At 38.8% G+C, this 19667-nt stretch overlaps 1 protein-coding gene across 1 annotated transcript; it reads right to left on the reverse strand.

Annotated features, from left to right (window-relative positions):
- Positions 1-358: 358 nt before the first annotated feature.
- Positions 359-19368, reverse strand: gpd2 (glycerol-3-phosphate dehydrogenase 2 (mitochondrial)). The gene is made up of 17 exons (XM_054623747.1): positions 19264-19368; positions 16138-16244; positions 13436-13607; positions 12864-12988; positions 12676-12773; positions 12324-12487; positions 10317-10481; positions 9898-10042; positions 9173-9366; positions 8680-8814; positions 8423-8598; positions 6965-7096; positions 6726-6884; positions 6131-6243; positions 5866-5944; positions 5657-5755; positions 359-2826 (listed from the first exon to the last, which is right to left on the reverse strand). The coding sequence occupies exons 2-17, from the start codon at positions 16237-16239 to the stop codon at positions 2701-2703; spliced, it is 2184 nt and encodes a 727-aa protein (XP_054479722.1). The 5' UTR covers positions 16240-16244; positions 19264-19368; the 3' UTR covers positions 359-2700.
- Between the last annotated feature and the right edge of the window lie 299 nt (positions 19369-19667).

The following is a 19667-nucleotide window of genomic DNA, read 5'->3' on the forward strand; positions in this document are numbered from 1 at the left end:
AGCTGTTGGTTTGTTGTAACAATAGAGGTCAGCAGTGAGGCAGAAGATATATTCAGATTAGGTTTTAATTTAAGTTACTAAAGAGAAAGATCTGACTAAATTAAGTCGCTTTTCAGGGAAATAGGAGTTGCCTTAATTTATCCGCTTCATTTGGATGATTAATTCTTCAGTAATCTGACAAAAAACAATAAAATAAATTCAAATTAAAGTAAATAAAGACCCTTTGTAAAGAAACATGTCCCCGTCTTTTCTTTCCCGTTCACAGGCCGTCACATCACTTCCCTCTGCTGTTATGACATCAGCTATGAATGATGCTCACATAAGAAACACAAAAACACCAAACAAAGCTTTGCAAGCAACAAGATACATTTAATTAGATAATTGCTTTTTGTATTTTTTTTAACCTGCAGACTGGCTCACGGTTTTCTTACAGTAGATGGAACATGATTCTCTTTGATAAAGATGTAATTTCATCCACAGGAGACAATCAAACGTCGGGGGTTTGTGGGTTTAAGTCGTGCTGCCCACGAGCTATTCTTGACGAGCAGTTGGCAGTTTGAAGGGTCCTCTGCGTGGAGGGATTGTGTATGTGAACATACACTGACACACACACACACACACACACACACTTCAAGAAGAGTTACAGTGATGGTTCATGGGAGGAAACCTTTTGGAATGTCTCTGTTTACTGCATAAGAATAAGTCCATGTTGATGAATCTGTTAGTGATGAATATAAAGCATAATATAAAGGCAATAAGGAAGCGCACACACACTTCCTTTACAATATAAAACCTTCAACAGGAGGTCTGTAATGAGGATTAGTGCGAATGGACTTACTGCCATGTTGGAGGGAATATAATTAACTTCTTGTTTCTATATTTTCTTTGAAGGTGTTGGAGCTTTTAAAAAAAAAAAAAAAAAAACATACTGTAACACTCAAGTAACCCACTTCCTCAATCCTGATTGGTGCTCAGAAGTACATGACATCACCTTTTATCCAACCACTGAGAAAAGCTCAGAGAAAACTATTTAAGAAAAAAAATATTTAAGGTCTTTGCTGTAAAGTTCGCAAAAACTTTACCTGAATAAAATACTTTAAAGCTGGAAAAAAAATGTGGATTTAAAACTGGAACCATCTGATCCAGAATAACTACATTTCCATTCTGGTTCATAACCCCTCCAACATGGTGTCACATCCCTTCTAACAATACCTCTGTTCTAAAAAACAAACAAACAATACAGTTGAAATACTGTTCTTTATAGAACAACTCTTATTTAAATAGCTTTACATTCTTTAACATCATTTCCTGTATTTGTTAACATGGAGTGTGGCATTGTGAAAGAGTTGGGTCACTTTTTAGTCACATGAAGGCACATAATCACACATTCACACAGTGTTCTGCCTTCTCGTTTCCTAAAAGATCACAAACGGATGAAAACATGCTGCGACATTAAAAATGTCCTATTTGTGACACAAACAACGAAAACATCCGCTAACAGCATGCAGGATTATTTACTTTCTCTCTGCTGCACAAGCACGAGAAATAAAAGAATAAAGTCCACTTCAAATGCACTTTGTAAAAATAAAGATTTTGCTTTACATTATTTAGATAAACATGTAGCATGCAAATAAAAAAAAATCTTGGATTTTCTCATGCAACATATTTCAATCTCTTTAAAAGTATTTGTCTATAATTGGCTGCAGTGACATTAAGGAAAAAGAATAAATAATAGAAATATCTATATATATATATGGAAAGAACAGATTAAAAAGCATCTTCCTCAATTACGCTAAAGCTGGAAACCTCTTCATGTAAACCTCAGTATTAGTAGTTTGCTGGTAGTGCAATAAATGGAAAACACACAGTAGACAAGAAGATGTAACCAGATCAGAGTAGAAGTACTTCAGAAACATCTCAGAGTGCTTTAAGAACCATTAAATATTACTTTACGAGTAATTGTAACATGCGAAAATCAGAAACCAAACAATGCAAAGGCTTTGTTTTAGGGGTCCATTGTTATTTCATTGGTTTCCTGGAAAGAATTGGTGATTTGTTACTGATTGGAGGTAAAATTTGATCCATTTAAACCAAGAAAATATCTTAATATTAGTCATTAATTGCTGGAACGTTATTCTACATTTATGTTTAGTTGTATGATTTAAACGTATGTCTCTATTTTGCCTACAATTGGTACCATGTCACACATTTCTTTCCAGTAAACTTTAAGGAATAATGGAGCCGTAAAATAAAAACACATCAAAATGATTAGTTGCCACATGAAAAAAAGCTGCATCACACTGAGGACAATGTTTCCTCAACAATCAGTGTTAAAAAAAATGGAGTTTTAAAAAGGAGTGTTGAAGAGAGTACAAAGATTATGTCAATGATCACACTATCAAAGTTTAAAAGACAGTAGAAAACAGATGTGTTGTGGAACACCAGAGGCACCAGATGTTGAGAAAACAGACGGAATCGACTCTTCGGGACAAAAACAAACCTCAGCGTCAATCATTAGATACCATTTCACTCCAAACACACTCAGGAGCGACGCTTGATTCAGCCAAAAATCATCCCGGCACGTGCTTGATTGGATTATTGTCATTCAAATAGCCCCATTTGCATGAGACCCTTTGTGTTGTCACCACCTTTTAAAGGACCACTAGCTGATTTTTTTTTTCTTTTTGCATCCTCGGTTGCTCAGAATCCGCCCCCGGACCGGTCCACCGTCACCGGACCTCGTTTATTCAGAGTCTCCTCCGCCGTTTTCATCAGAATAGCCAGACGGCTGTCCGACACTTGACCCTTCTTCACCGCGCTCATCAGCTGCACAGGAAACAGAAAGAAGAGGTTAACTTCAATTAAGAGAAATGTTTAATTATCAGTTTACCCGATCACCTTTTACTTAACCAGGACGTTTAGGAGGAAATGAACCCGACACCAGCTGCTTTCTTCATGTGTTAAAGCTGAACTAGGAGGGAGATGAGGCTGTTTTAGGAACGACTGATGCAAAAAAGTTCCCTTTAAAAGAGTGATTCTTTAAAATACGAATGATTTAACAAAAAGCACGCCTTCACTATTAAACCTGTTGTGTTCAGTTTGCTACGAAGCATCTTCAGAACTTGGCTTTTCTATTTTACAATTTTTAAAAAGGATGAAAAAGGTATTATTCTATATTTTCCTTATTGTCAACAAATACCATTAAGACCAAAAACAACAATGTGTGACAAGCAACAAACTTATTCTCTTAATAAAGCTCTTTAATAAACCACTGCGTTGTTAAAGGTTATAAGTATGCTTCAAACAAAGTGTTTCCTTGAAGGCGTTCATGGTGTTGCAATCGTTTAAAGTGACGGAAGTAGTTGTGTTAAAAATGAAAGATCGATGGAAAGTTACGAATATTGGACATTGTTTAAAGCATACTGACACCTTTAACTGTCTCTATTTTTAGCCTTATTTAAGAACAATTATCTGCTTTAAACATAGTTTAATCTGCTGCATGATTAAGTATTTTTATGCTGCCATCTTGGGGAGGATTATGATTGTTATAAAAATAATTGTAGTAACTGTACGTTACTCAAACAGGAGTAAATATTGAATTTGAAGAGGACTATTTTCTGCGGCGGATTAATACACTTTTAGAGCATTAGCCTCCATTCTTGGCAGTGCGTAGAGTTCAACTACTGACTATAAAAACTATAAAAAACTTTTATTCTATTTCTTTTCTTCGGTGTTAAAAATAATCATGTTCTACTGCATTTTTAGTAAATCAATGTCTCCTAATATACTTTATTTAATGTGTTCTGATTTGTAATATTTTCTCTTAAGTATTTCCTTGAAATAAAAGAAGAAAATCACCACGCTTATCATTAAGAAAAAAACATAACATCAAAATTTCTGTCTCCGATGTCTAAAGTTTCCTAGCTCAGCTTTAACACTTCTTGGATCCTTTTTAGTGTTTTTTTTACCCTTCAACCACCAGAGGATTTTATAAAGTTTTCTTAAACTTTATTGCTAAAGTGAGAGGTTGAGCCTTGCGGGGCTCTCGGAGGTTAAACAGTGCTGGTTTCCCATCAGTGCTGCGCATGTACGCTACCTGTTTGTTGTCCCTAAGTCATCCATGAGCAGGTCGGGTATCCACACAAGCAGAAACAGACATTGAGAATCATAATAAAACATGACATTTGCATGAATAAATACTTGATTCCTAATAATGTTTGTCTTGTCACATAGGGGACAACAAAAAAAGGCCTCTAGGTAAAAGATATTTTATCTGATTTATCCATCAGCGCGTCTCCTCAGCTCACTAATGAAGACTAAATCATGGGCTGTCACCAGGCTCTGCTTTAATGACTCTTTCCTGGACTTTCGTTGTCATGTGAGAAAGTAATTTATTTAGCGGCGGACGGACACGGAAGCCCCGACAAACACGCACACACGAAGGGCCTCATTACACAAGTCGCTGACAGAGATTCTCCGTTCTAATTAGCTCCATCTCGTCGGACTTCACACCTTCTGCTCTGCAGGATGTTCATTGTTCTCACATCACAGGTGGACAATGGCCTTTTTAGGATCTATAATTTATAGTATGTTTGAGGAACATGATGTCTTTATCTGGATGTGGAAGGTGCAATGTGTAAATGACTATATACAATAATATAAATATATATATCTACATCTATAAATATGCATAGACCTAGAAATACCTGCTTAAAACTGCATAAAATTCATGTACTTACTACTACTTTTAGCAGGAAATATGTATATAAAAAGAGAAACGTCGTAACAATTTTTGAAATACATAAAGGCAGGAGATCGAAAACAGATTAAATTCAGGAATATTGCTGCACACACTAAAAAATCTCAGAGGAAAAAACGGTAAAATAGAAAAAAGAAAAGGTGTGTTTAATGGATTGCGTCCCCCTGGGTTTCTATTATCAGCCTTCATGTCCTGTTTGTTCTGCTGGTACTGACGGAGGTGTGAGGCATTAATGGCTCCTCTCTTCACACACCAGCGCTCATGTGCGATTCTATTTTCAGCTGATTTTCAATTCAGTCTTTTCTGCAAAAATCTCACTTATATGAAATAATGTTGCTAAAAGTCCGAGTTTCTTATAACAAGTGAAAGAATTTACCAGTGCAAGAAGAATATTTGTTCATTTCCAAAGCAAATCAACATGTTTCAGGCTTTTAACAAATCAAATTTGATCTGGATTCTGTGCAGCAACCTGCATAAATTACTATTGGAAACAGTCTGAAATGGTCATATGTTCAATTGTTATTATGAAAATTAGGTTTTAGGACTTGAATGAAGTGAGACACTCCACTTCTAATTTAATTTTATTTCTTTGTATTTTCTTCCACAGAGGGCGTAAACTGCTAAACCTATACCTTTTTATTAACAGCCAAATTTTAATTTCTATATATTACTGCGTTTCTAAAAAAAGAAAATAGTGCAAGTGGTCAAAAAAGGGAGAATAAATTTCCATTGTGGTATTTACAAAAGATTGGGGCTTGAAAAGAAAATGTAAAAAAGTAAGATACGTATTACTATTGTTTATAAATATGAATGCTTTAATGGTATTAATCTGCACCAAGCATCACAGTTTGAAGCTTCCTCTCTCCTCTGAGCTCTCACCGTCTTCATGTTACGTACCTGCATGAACTCATCAATTTCCACTTGTCCGTTCTTGTTGAGGTCCACCTCATTAAGGATTTCATGGAGCGCATTTTCATCAATTTGGACATTGATGCTCTTTAGAGAAAAAAAAAAAAAAAACAGAGCCATGGATCAATAACGTGTAATGAAGAAGTGTGTAAAGATGAGAGGCAGACGGACAGAAGAGGAGATGGAATGAGACTCACTTCCAAAACCTGCTGGACGTCGACGGTTGTGATGAATCCTTTGCTCTCTTTGTCAAACTTATGGAAGCGCTTCTTGTACCTGTCACACAGATTTCAGCACATTTATTCCTTAAAGTATCTAGAACATTTAACAACACTCATTTTATTTAATTTCATACGTTTTATTTAATTCTGTCTGCACAAGAATACCCATCATACTGCCGGTTGCACATGTTTATATTTAATCAGATCACAGAAACCGATAATATAAAAGGTGCATCATTACCTCATTACTTCCTGGTTGTCCAGGTTGATCTCAGACGTCTTGGTCAGCTGTTCGGAGCGAGACCTGTAGCCCATCTCGAGGTACAAAAACTTCCTGGCTGCTTCCAGCTCGGCCTGGATTTCACATCAGCAGAGAAGGAAAGAAAAGTCAGTCTGTTAGTACATTAAATATAAACCAAGAGCACCTCTACTAACTATGATTTTAAAAATATAGTGATTAAATACAAACATATTACTGTTTCGCATCTTGTATAACTTGTTTTTGTGATATTCTACAGTGTGTGTCATGTGGCCTCTCTGTGATGTAACAATAACTGTTTAAAATAGCTATAGTGAGTTCAGTATAGAGTTCAGATTTCATGCACACATAACTCCCCTCGTATCACTTCATCTCTTTCATACACACACAAACAGAGCTTCCTCCTGTAAAGGGATGAAGGGTGTGGACCTTTTTCTATTGTGTGCAGATGAAAAAAAACAAAACAGAAACCCACCAGGGACTAAAGCATTATGTAAAACGGAGCAGGTTTTTTCTGAGGCAGAGAGAATCCTCAGTATGATCTGATTGTAGGGGATGTGTTGTTGTTAAAGCGTACCGTCTTGTGCTCCTCGCTCCAGTTCAGCTCTTTGCCCATGATCTGAACGATGCGTGGGAGGGCTTCGTCGGCTGCCTGCACGTTCAAGAAGCCGAGGCGCGTTCTCCGGGCGATGACGTCGGTGGCGGTGCAGGCGTACTCCTTGATCGCATACAGCACCTGAGGGAAGAAGACTCACATGAGGCTCGAGTGTTTGAGGCTATTTTGGGAAAAATCTTAAAATAAAACTCCCACGTTACCTCGCCCTCGATGTAAGGGAATTCAGACACCAGTCTTTTCCCAACGATCGGCCATCTTTGCCCGGTGACCTGAGCCATCTTGGCCACGTCGAACGCCTTTCCGCCGTACGTCGCCGCCAGATGCTTAGCGACCTGCGCACAGAAACAAACAACAGAATGAAAGATATTCAAGTTTTAACAAGAAAAACATCCTGTGCAGTACGTTTCAACAAGCTGTTGAGATGCTTTTTCTATTGTCAGTTACAGTCAAATACTTCCTAGTACTACAGCAAAAATTATAGTTGGAAAATACTTAGAAACTCTGCCACTTATACTACTAAAAATGCTAAAATAACAACTCCTCTCCAGTTGGAGTTATTCTGAAATACAATATTTGTTCATTATGTATGAAATAGGATTATCAAGAAACATATAAGCATTTAGCCTTGAACTGGCTGTGTGTATTGTTGTGATTTTTATTCACTTTTCTTGTCCAACAAAATAAAAATCACAGGTTAAACATCGTACATCTTCTCCTGATATCCACATGATCGATTCCACCTCTCCGGAGTTAAGCGATGAGTGTTAACGCCACTTTGTCCATGAGGCGTCACGTGTTTACAGAGCATGAGAGGGCTATTTGCTATTCAGATCGTTGGCTTTCCGATCATGTGAAAGGGCAAACACTGTCCAAATATCAACAGTGACCTTTTAGGAATATTGGAGAGCAGCAGAGCCGCTGCAGAACGCCTCTAATGAGGAGTAAGTGTACTGAAGGCTCTCGGTGCACAAGTACTTTTTCTTCATGAAACAATGTTCTCGAGGGTTTAATGAAAAGGCACAGCCTAATTATTGGAAAGATGGCTTGTAGCTGATGTAAATCAATGTGCCCTTACTTAATGCCATTGATAAATCGTACATCATACAGTGCATTTCAGCACATGTCCACTCTTTTGTGTAGTAGAAATGTCAGAGTTGTTACAGCAGCGGCTTTAATGTCAGCTCTGCCGCCGGAGAGGAGGACAGTGAATGTGTCTGTGAGCTCTTACAGCTTTGTTTGGATCTGTAGCTAGTTAAAGGTCTGCGTGCTTCTACGCATCGGCATGCTCAAAATGTTTCAGAAAGTCAAACTGTTGTTGGATGCAGAGCTTTGACAAATAGTTATAACATTTTGGTGTAATGTATTGTTCATTTTTTAAATCAAACAGCACCTCTGAGGCTCATACGTTGCTCGTTAAATAGTAAAAATGACAATCTGTCTACCTATAAAATATGGTAACGTTTGATACAAAACAAGTAAAGTTTACAGTGAAACTTCAGGTTTAATTCAAGTTCAGATGCACAGAAAACTAGTCCGTGTTGATATACACCGTGTTCTACTTCTACTATTACTTTGAAGTACTTAAAATGACTTTACCAAACCCAAGTGTTGCTGCTTACACAACTGAATACTGTTTGTAACGTGCAAACGTGTGTCACCTCGTTCTCCAGTCCGTAGTCCTGCACCAGGCGGATGTAGAGGGTCGGCGTCCAGCCCTTGGCTCCCTCCAGCATCAGACCCACGGTCTTGCAGGGCTCTGCAGACAGGCTGTGGGTTTTGACGGCCGCGTCCAGAGTCTCTTCGGCCATGGATCTGTAGGTCGTCCACTTACCACCTAGAAACACACAAATGATTATGAGCCTTAATATGCGGCAGTATTTGTGCAGTGATGTCACGAGATAATCCAGAAACCGACCAGCGATGGTGACCAGTCCGCTGTCACTGATGCTGACGATGTGGTTCCTGCAGATGGACTGAGTGTCCTTGGAGTTGGGGTCGGTCACCAGCGGACGGATGCCGCTCCACGCCGCCAACACGTCTCCTCGCCGCACTGAGGACGAGACAAAAGGGGTCACGTTTTAACGGAGAGAGTTCACTTTGAACCAGAGCTAAATGTTAGACTCAGTGCATTGACACAATAATATGTACATTTAAAGGCTGCAGTCTGTAGCATTTAGGGGGATCTATTTGCAGAAATTGAATTAAATAATAATATGTTTCTTTAGAAAAAGAATGGTTGTGTTTTGAACGAGCTGTTTATATCTACATATGTAGCAGCTCCTCTTGTGTTTCTACAGTAGCCCAGAATGGACAAACCAAACACTGGCCCTCAAAACTAGATGCTGCATAGTCCTGCACACTGCACCTTTAAACTAAACACACTGTTTGATTGGATAGATGATCTGTACCTTCCACGTCGGGGCTGAGGTAGTTGCGGATCTCCCTCAGGATGAAGTTGATGTCGTCCTCCCCCGGGATGGGGTGAGCCGTCACGCTGGTGGGGGAGTCGGTCGTCCCGGCGATCGTCATCTTCTCCCACGGCAGGAAGAAGATGACACGACCGTCACTTGTGGACGGATCGAGCAGACCCATGTTGTCGGGGCTGTGGGACAGAAAATCCACAAAGAAGGGTTTATATATTATAACAAGTGCAAGATGATAGTGGAGTGATAGGAACATATTATGTTTAATTTACCATCTTAAGTGTCTTAAGTTTGGGAATAAGTATGAGAAAGAAGTGTTGAGAGTAAAAGGAAATGAGGAGAGAAGAAGAGAGGGACAAATTGAGGAGTTGAGGACACAAATGGAAAAAGAGCACAGATGTGTGGGAGGAAGAGAAGGAGGGGGAGGACGAAGATAGCGCGAGAGAGAAGAAGAGAATTAGGTGCTTGGCATTTCTGGCGCTGTTCAAAGGGCTCACTCTCCCTCGGGTTTCGCTCAATAAGCTTGGCTGAACTTTAAAAAAGGTCCTACTTCAACAAAACCACTCTATTGCTCTGCTGTGTCTCAACCAGAGAAGATTGTCCCATGCATGTAATAATAGTTTAGTATTTACACATTAAAGTGAGGAAACACTGAGGATTAAATATGGACAAATCTGATTTTAAAGGACATGCCGTGAGTGTGTTGGTACCTGTAGTAACCGGGGATGACGATGTGAACACCGGCGCTCGGCTGGCAGATGTTTTTGGTTTCTTCGTTGTCCATCTTCCTCAGGGAGTCAGTGAACGGTCCGGTGGCGTTGATCACACACTTGGCCTTCACGTCAAACTCCTTTCCTGTGAGGAGAGAAAGATAGTGAAACAAAGATGGTATTAAAAAGATGGAAGATATCTGAGGAGATATTTTATTGATACAGGATGAGAGAGGAAATACTGCACGTTACATGATGTATTCCAACAAAAAGCATAAAAATATAGAAGAAAGACCTCTGAAAACATGCTTAGGCTTCATTTTAATTGAATACTGCTCATAATTTTAGCGAAATACTCGACTGTTGTGTTGACTGTTGGTAAAGTCTCTAACACCAACACCTCCACCTGCATGCCTCACCTGTGAGGACGTCCCTGCAGCGGGCGCCACACACCTTCTCCTGTCCGGTCTGCGGGTCCTTGGTCTTCAGCAGGTGGACAACCTCGGTGTAGTTGGCGACGGCGGCGCCGTAGCGGGCGGAGCTGAGGGCGATGGCCAGATTCATACGGGCGTCGTTGTGCTGACCTGAAGGGGAGAGAGGAGAAGAAGAAGAAAGGTGGAGGGTTAGGGTGGAGGTTGAGTTATATGGGGTGGAATAATACACTCATTCATGTGTACTGTATTTATTTGACATGGGTGCTGATAAGCTGACGATTTAAACAAAGTTTGGTTCATCTAAACCTCACTTTTATTTCATTTTTTATTGATACTTAATTACTTGAAAATCAAAAATGATTATTTCTCATAATAATGGCCACCCTCGAGAATATGCTTATTTTAAATATATTAAGTATTGTTTATAGATAATGCAAGCAGCTCATTTGTGTTTTGTATTTACAATTATGCATAAAATTAAGCGTATTAAAAGTTCATATTTCTGCATTTGATGGCCTTTTCTCTGTGCAAAATCACTCACTTTCTTCCTGTGGAATTTCTTAGTGCACAGGTCTCTTCTGTTGATGCTAGTTGCCATATTAACATAAAAAAATATAGAAATATTTGCCACAGAGAATGATGGCCATAACATCCTGTTAATATACGTACAATAATATTAATTTATTTTCCTCTATGACTCATTTTATTCTAGAAACAGACATTATATGACAATGTTGCAGATGTCTTTGCCTCAAATGTAAATTTAAATGTGGTTGTTTATGACAAAATAAATAAGTTTTTGATATCCATCCCTCTAATATTATTAGCTAAACATACTATTCATTTCCCTCAGATTTCAGAGCGTATGTAAACCACCCAGCCGGTTCAGAATAAGAGTGTTAGGCCGACATGTGTGCTGCAGAACCAAAGTGCCTCTGCTGTAGTTGGTGGCAGCAGCAGCAGCTGCAGTAACCACGACAGCGGGAGAAAAAGCTGCTGCTCCGCCGCTCTGACCGTCTACGGCGCTCCTCTGCGCCCGACACCGCCGGGAGAGAAGGTCAGATTTGGAAATGTCACCGGCGTGATTGTTCCAGACGGCATAATTGGAGAAAAAGACTCCCCACCCCTCCAACATCCCCCACCCACCACCTCAGAGCAGATGATGGGTGGGGGGGTGGAAATCAAACATACGCTGCTTTGCACCAAGAAAATGCTCTTCTTTTATTTCAGCCTGCAGTAAACCCAGTTATATCTGACCACTTCTATTTTACATTTAAGGAGCAAAGAAGCTTTTGGTTTAATATAGTGTGAGGTATTTAGAAAGCATAAAATAATGTAAATTAAGCTTTAACTGCTTTATTTGTGAATGTTTCTTTCATAAAAATATTGAACCAGGAGTCACGTTACTAAAACTGCAGATCAGATCTTAATTTCTGCTATTAATCACACTGATTTTGACTGTTGAATTCCATAAATACGAGACATTAAAAGCCTCTTTAAGTAGCATCAGACACACTGATACTCAACATGTTGGTCCTCCTCTGGGATCATTAAAGGAGCATGTTGCGTTTACTGGCAAAGGGAAGAATGGGCGTCCTTCCAGCATGTCAACACATTTAGTGAGGCACCAGAGGAGACAGGAAGGCCACGAGGCAACACCTACATCTACAATCTGTTACCATTAATCATATTATTACAATTTATTTAGAGCCAGGACTTCCTATAAAATGTATGTCCAAAAGGTTTTCAACACAGAGGAAATATCTATATATGAATGGACAGAGGAGATATAAAAGTAATATAAGAACTATATTGATGGGACTTTATGAGGCAACGAAAACAGCAGAAAAAGGGCGAGAGCACCAAGACTGACTCAGCTGCTCTGCTCGTGTTTACAGAAAATACAAAGATGAGTAATCAACAAACGGAGGCTGCCGTTTCTGATTACTGTCCACACTGACCGGTGACAAAGCAAAAAGGGCAGGCACTCACCGTCGTAGTAGACGATGGCTCCCACCAGCTTGTCCTTCTTCAGCATGGGAAAGTGCTCCAAGGCCTTGGTCTTACTGAGTACGTAGCTGCTCTTCAGATTCTGGATCCCAGCCACCAGGTCGTACATCTTGATCCCCGCCCAGTAGTAAGGCAACTGCCACCATCTTGGAAATTAACACCGTGATTAAAGGTAGATTGTATCTGCATTTTTAGGTAGTTTTGAGGGTTTTCCATCAAATTAAACAACAACTATCTTCATTTAAAAGATAAAAACCTTTATACTAATGAAACATACCAATGATAACATTCTTTTGTGCATTTTTCTTTGTATTGTCTGACTCCTGGCACTTACTTGTAGACAGGAAGCATTATGGGTAGCGGTGCAGATAGATGAGGTGCGATCTCCAGGAGGTTGGCTCGCTCGTGGAGGGCCTCCTTCACCATCATGTACTGCTCCCACAAAATAAAGAGCATGTTAATGTCGAAGAAGAGGAAGTAATAGGAGATGAAAATGAAGAAAAAAGGAGTGTGAAGAGGAACCTGTTCGTAGTCTAACTGCATGATGGCCTTCTGGAGGTAGCGGACTCCTCCGTGGATCAGCTTGGTGCTCCGACTGCTCGTCCCCGAAGAGAAGTCGTTTCTCTCCACGAGAGCAGTCTTGAGGTCTGCGGAGAAATTCAAAGGATGAACTGTTTGATATCAATATGTCTATGCAATACAGCAATGACTGATAAATGTATATAGTTTCACTGAGAGAAAAGATGAAGAATATGTCTTTAACACCGATACACAAAAAAAAGAAATGCTTTAAAACTATATAAAGTTGTCTCCAAATATCTCTTATTGTGCAAATATTTGGGTGCTATATTAAAGCTGCACAAATGTCTACCACTAATCTATATATAAATTACCACAGCACTGATATACATCTCTTCGGTGTATTTACAGAAAGTTACAGTTAAGCTTCTGTTCCTAAAACAGCAGCTGACGTCCTGGAGAGAGACCTTTATAAACTCGTCTCCCTCCTTTAATCGTGACTCCATTAAGACACTAATAGAGCCTGAAACCTGTTGTATTAACGGGGAGTGTTGCACCCAGAGAGGTTCACTCACTGCGTGTGACAGCGTCTAAGGCACATCCTGCCCCCGTGGCTCCTCCTCCGACCACCAGGACGTCAAACTCCTCGGTGCTCTGCAGCGCCGCCAGCTGGGCCTGCCGACTGGGGAACTCGTCGGCGAAGGGAACCCGGAGCTCTGCTTCTGCTGCGACGTGGGCCAACCGAGTCTGGATGTGACACAAACACACACAGCAGCACCAACACAATGAGGAATAACACATTTTAACGACGTTAACGAGTCACGAATGGTGCAAGAATAGAAGTTTCTATGTTAATATCTATTTAAAACACTATGTTAATTTTATAAACCATGCAAAAGCCATAAATATATAGCAACACTTTCCTTGAGGTGCATTTTGAAACATTATAAGCACACTGGAAAAATACAGTGAAATGTTTTTATGCATTATAATCACCTCATAAAACTACATGTGAAATAATGCAATCATTTTAATACATTATGGATTTGACTGTAATGAGATCACTGTACTGAGCTCATAATATGCATTATTGTGTCGTAATGGATGGAGGATAATGGATGTACGGAAGCCTAGAAGTGCATTTATCTCTATTGTTACTATTTTAAAAAGTTTAGTTCAGCCCAGTTAATACATTTATAGAGTTAAAGAAAAATAGAGGTTTCATTGTTTTACATTAATAGAGAACAAAAACAAACATTTTTCATAATAATCTTCTTCATTTCATATTTATTTGCATAATATTTTGGTCCTTAAATGAATAGTGAAAGTTGAGATTTTGTTAAATATTCTGCAAAATATTTGTTGATGCATATACTTTGCTTTGGATGCAAGACTTTTTCTATTTTTACTTCATAGTATTGCTACTTTAATTGGGGAAACATCCTGAATATTTCCACCAAATGTAGTTTAAATGCATTTTTAAATTTAAAAAAGACCTTTTAATCTCAAATCTAAGATATTCAGAGATTTAAAAAGTGCTTATGATGTCTCCTTCTCACCTTTAGTCTCCAAGTGAAGTGTTGCTAAAAGTTCATTCATCAACATATATATTCTTAATGCGATTAGTAGCAAAAGGAAACTTTCTGCTGCAACATGCTGCACAACTTTGCAAAGAAAAAAAAAAAGAAAAATCACAATGATTAGCAAAATAATCATAAAGAAATAATCACATACGACACTACGAAAAAAAGCAACAAAAAAAACAGCTCCTCTGATACGAGGATGAATTTCACTTCTAATGAAATATTCATTCATTTTTTTTCTATTTAGCCGTTCAAGCTAAATGATTGCATCAAGCTGCTTTGAAGCAAACGTGGCATTTGACTTGCAAATAGTAGCAGGCGTTTGTAATTTAGGTCTGCAGCCGCAAACGAGAAGATGATATAATCATTGTCTTTTTTTGATGATGCATACAGACAAACACCGCCACAGAATTAAGTGCCAGCGTGCCCCCCCCATGTAATCAAGTTAAGTCAGCGAATAGCAAGGCACGGCCCACGCTAATAGCCAATCGGCCGCTGTCTTGAAAAACTTCTCCCAAGCCATATGCCCTTGCTAAAGGAGACAAGACGGACATTCATCTCATCAGCGTTGCAATTACTGGGATTAGAGGCATGCATGATTACAAACTATTGTGAAAAATAATTATATTTCATCAGGGTCGACTTCTTGCTTACCAATCCGTGCTTGGTGGAGAGGACGACGGTGGGCAAAGAGAAGACATTATTGCATCAGGACACAAAACAGAGTTCACATTAGGGTTGCACAGTCACATTAAGTCTGGTATGTAGTTGTGTGGCATTGCTTAAAATAGGCCCTGAGGTCAGAGGTCACGGTTGAAACACAGCTGCTGGTCCATTTCAAAAGGAGCCGTGTGGTTATAAAGAGCAAGTGTTCATGAGAGGCTCAGTTTGGAGGCTTGACATCTTATTTCCCTTGGTGTCTGCACTGGCTGCCTGGCAACTGGTTCCAGTCTGTATGCTAAGCTATGTTAGCAGGTTGCTAGCATGGCTTCATATTAAGCATACAGACAATACAGAGTTTGGTATCCATCTTCTCATGTAACTCTCAGCAGGAAAGTGAAAAACATTATTTTGCAAAATGTCCAACTTTTCCCTTTTTTAGAAAACACAGGTGACAAACCTGGTTTATTTTAAATAAATATAAATAGTCAAACAGCCACACCTCCTGGAACTCAAAAAAACAAGTTGTCCTCAAACCCTCAATTACAATTAATGAGCAGAACATATTTTATTGGACCAGGAAGTGGAAGAAAAACAATGTGAGGTGGTCAGTTCTATGGAGAGTCTTAACAACAATGTGAAAAGAAAGAAAACATTGTCATTTAATCATCATAATTTCTAAGCATGTCAGGATTCAGCACTGGTCTGTTTCCAAGTGATCCGATAGAACAAAAACCCCTTGAAAATGAGAGCGAGCACATTCCAGCATCTAGACCGGACATGCCCCAAGAGGTAGTCCCTCCCTGCTGGGTCGACTTGTTTCAATAAACACCCTTCACAATACTGTACTGAAAAAAGTATTTTATCCTTTAATTTCACACGTCTCATGATGTAAAAGCATGTGAAGCAGCATGAACAATAATGACAATAAGAAGCAAAAACATAAACACATTTGCTTTCAGCTGAATCCTGCAGAACTTGAATTCATGCAGCAGCAAACACAAAGTAAAAAGTGACCTCTTAAAGCAGATTACCTGTGTCTTCCTGTACTCGATCAGCTGTGAGAGGCCGAAAACTGTGGCGACCGCCCCGCCGCCGATGACGGCCGTCTGCTTCAGAGCCTTCCTGAACGCCATCGTCCCTACAGGAGCAAAAAGTAAAGTGCAGTGAGGAAACTTAGCGTGGACACCGGTAGGGTTTTAAGGCTCTTACATGACAGGTGGAAAAGGTATGCGAGTCAGTACGGAGGGTGGGAGGGTCCAAAAAAAGCTGGGAGTCAGGCTGTTTGTCTGGAAGTTCAGGTAAAGAAGGTGCAGAGAGGCAGAGGAATGAAGAGAAACCTTCACTACTCTGAGAAAGAAATGACCATTTTGATCATTCTCGGGCGGGGCCTTTGCTCGGCCCCTGGAGGTTCTGCCTGCAACGTTGTCTAGAATAACAACCGAGTTTACAAAGTGCTTTGATGGACAAACAGCTAAATAAAGGCAATAAAACAACAAAAAGCTCAACAATGAGGCCAAACAAAGCAAGAAAAACCCTGATAAAACTGTACAATAGATTAAACAATAAACCAATCAATAGGATAAAAATAAACTAAGAAATAAATCAAATAAAGTAAGTAAAAAGTTAGTATTTCCAGCATGAAGCAGCAAAATATATTCAGTTTACAATGTTATAACAAAGAGAAAGATCAGAAAATAATGACATTTAAGAAGCTAGTACCATAAAATATTTGGCTTTTTTGCTTAGAAAAATGACTTATTTTTCATTTGAAAGGTTATTCCTCATTACATAATCACTAATAAGAACTTAAATCACTTTGAGGACTCCACATTTGCTCTGTGATGTGGCATTTGTGATTAGTTTTGACATTTAAAACCCCACATGATCAGACAGATTGATTAGTTAAAATAAAAGATAATTGACATATTAATCAATAATGAAAATGATTGTTAACATCACCTTTTGCAAGATCATTATGTTTGTCCAACTATGCAGAACACATTTCATTATTACTTTGATAACTGTTCTGTGCAATGAATGCAAAATGTTAGTAACATAAAATACTACAGGGAATATTCAGCATTTTTTCTAAGAGAAGGACTAAAGTACTTGTTAAAGTAGGTGTTTTTTGTATAAAATGAATCTGCTATTTAATAAATATTTACTTAGTGAAAAAGTGTAATTTAAAAGGAAATTAATAAACAGTATATTTGCAACTGTTAGAGGACTGTTTCCTGTTTTAACGAGCAGAACATGAAACCAGCTCCAGCAGGATGTAGAGCCTCAATTCCCACCAGGGGCGACCCAAAAAAGTATCTGCATTCCCAGTTTAACGCACTTAGAATAAAGGTTGCCATGGAGACGTGAATGCTGAAGCAGATTCTAATGCATTTTTATTAAAACGCAGCTACAGATGGCACAAATGTCTAATGAATTTGTTGAAATAAGTGACTTATTTACTGGAAGAATTAGCACAAAAAATGCACAGAAGGATGATGGGATATTTGTGCATCTCGGATTACAAAGGTGCAAATTAGCCTCTTTTTTAAACGGTTTATAAAGAACATATAATAAAAGTCTGGGTGAAATATTAAACCTCAGAGCGTACCATCCAAAATGCGTCCATAGTACCGAGTACAGACACCTGTCGTGCTTACTTATTCTTTTATATTATTCCAGCTTTACAGAAATATTTGGCCAGTTTTTTTAATACTAGTTATGTTACCTGAGATGTACAAATGATGCTTCTATCAATTCCGTAATTATGATAGTAGAATTAAAATAGTTTTTTGATTTAACAAAATCAGCAGAAGTACTAGAGCCCAATCAATACAGACTTTTTGAAACTGAAATAGATCTATATGGATATTTAGGAGTTTAAAAATCCCAATTACTAAATATATATTAAAAAACATGGACTCTTCAGCGCCCTCCGGTGGACACACTATGCAATAGCGGCACTGTTTCAAAATGACCTAAAACCTTAATTTCTTAATGCTTATCCATCAACATTTACACCCAAAACAAAACAGCTGCAGTTAGATAATATAGATGTGGACGATTTCTCAAATGTAAAATCTTTGCCTCAACTAAATAATCCAGAATTAGCTAAAAAAAATAATAATAATTCAAATCAGGATATATCAAATTAAATAAGAATGCATGATTAAAAGTAGACTCTTATTGATGCAAACTTCTGTTATTTGAAAGTGCACTACTCCAAAACAAATTCCTAGTTTTAGACTATTTAATTCAAGCAAAAACATTATATTTTCTTAAATGAAATATGTTTTTCATCTTTTCAGCCAGATTGTTTCTATATCCACCCAGTGCATCGCCCTTAAAATCCCCATATAATGCTACTCTGCAGCATAGCTCCCACAGGCTGCTCATGACTGGAGCCAAACATGACAATAATTAGCCCCGAGGAACATTTCTGACCAGCTGCACCTCTCTGAAGCTGCACACTTAGAAGTGACAGAACCAGAAATGCAAACTATTCCTGCTCGTGATGAGCACCATCTTCATTCACTTGCATTGTGAGTCATCAGTAGAGAGGGTTTCCTTTTTAAAGACACACATGGTGAGCTCCATTCACACTTCCATGCATTTAAAGGTCTTTGTATTTATAGTTTGTCGTAAAATAAAATAAGATAATCCTTTATTAGTCCCTCAGTGGGGAAATGTACAGGATTACAGCAGCATAGAGGATAGTGCAAACAAGAGACATAGTAAAACAAAAAAAAAGATTAAAAATAAGTATTATAAATAAGCAAATGAGCAATAAAAAAATAAAAAACAGTAAATAATTCACAGTAACTGAAATATTACATATACAGACAGAAACTATTATAACTATTGTATTGCATATAGTACTGACACACATATATATTGTTTTAAGATGTCAGGTTCTATATAGTTCCTTTAATCTGTCACCACACAAGAGGAAGCAGCTGGTCTTTGACATCTTGCTGTGGATTAAAAGGGGAAAGCGTAAAGCATCGTTTTTACGACAGGAGTTAACCCTTTACGTTACAAGAAAATACCCTTCACCGGAAGACAGGAAACATGTCGCTTTTTTAAGGTTAAATACTCGTCACATATATTTTAAAATGCCCCAAAAACACTGGTCGGTACAACATGCATTCCCCACTTACAGGACTTCTTGTTTTGTGGCCGATTAAAACTCGCAGGGCGACGACAAAGGACATCGGTTGCTGTCCCGAACCGTGGCTGGTGTCTGACAGCCACAACCAGGAAGTGGAGCGGGGCCCCACCACTCCTGAGCGACGCGGCGGAGAGCCAATCAGAACGCGGCGCTCAGATGCGCTCGTCCAATGGCGTCAGAGAGGAGGCGGGGCCGCGTTGTTGACGTAAAGGGAGGGTCGTGGATTGCGCAACGCTGGTTTCTCCTTCAGGATAATAGACAGCTGTCGTTTTCTCTGTTTCAGCACAAGAGGCCTCTAACATAAACATTTTATACACTATTTACTTCACTTAACGTGTTTTAAACTGTAAAATGATCAATTAAACCCAGATTAAAGGAGATTTCTTGTCTTTA

This window comes from Anoplopoma fimbria, chromosome 22 (assembly GCF_027596085.1).
Source record: "Anoplopoma fimbria isolate UVic2021 breed Golden Eagle Sablefish chromosome 22, Afim_UVic_2022, whole genome shotgun sequence".
Classification (NCBI taxonomy): domain Eukaryota; kingdom Metazoa; phylum Chordata; class Actinopteri; order Perciformes; family Anoplopomatidae; genus Anoplopoma; species Anoplopoma fimbria.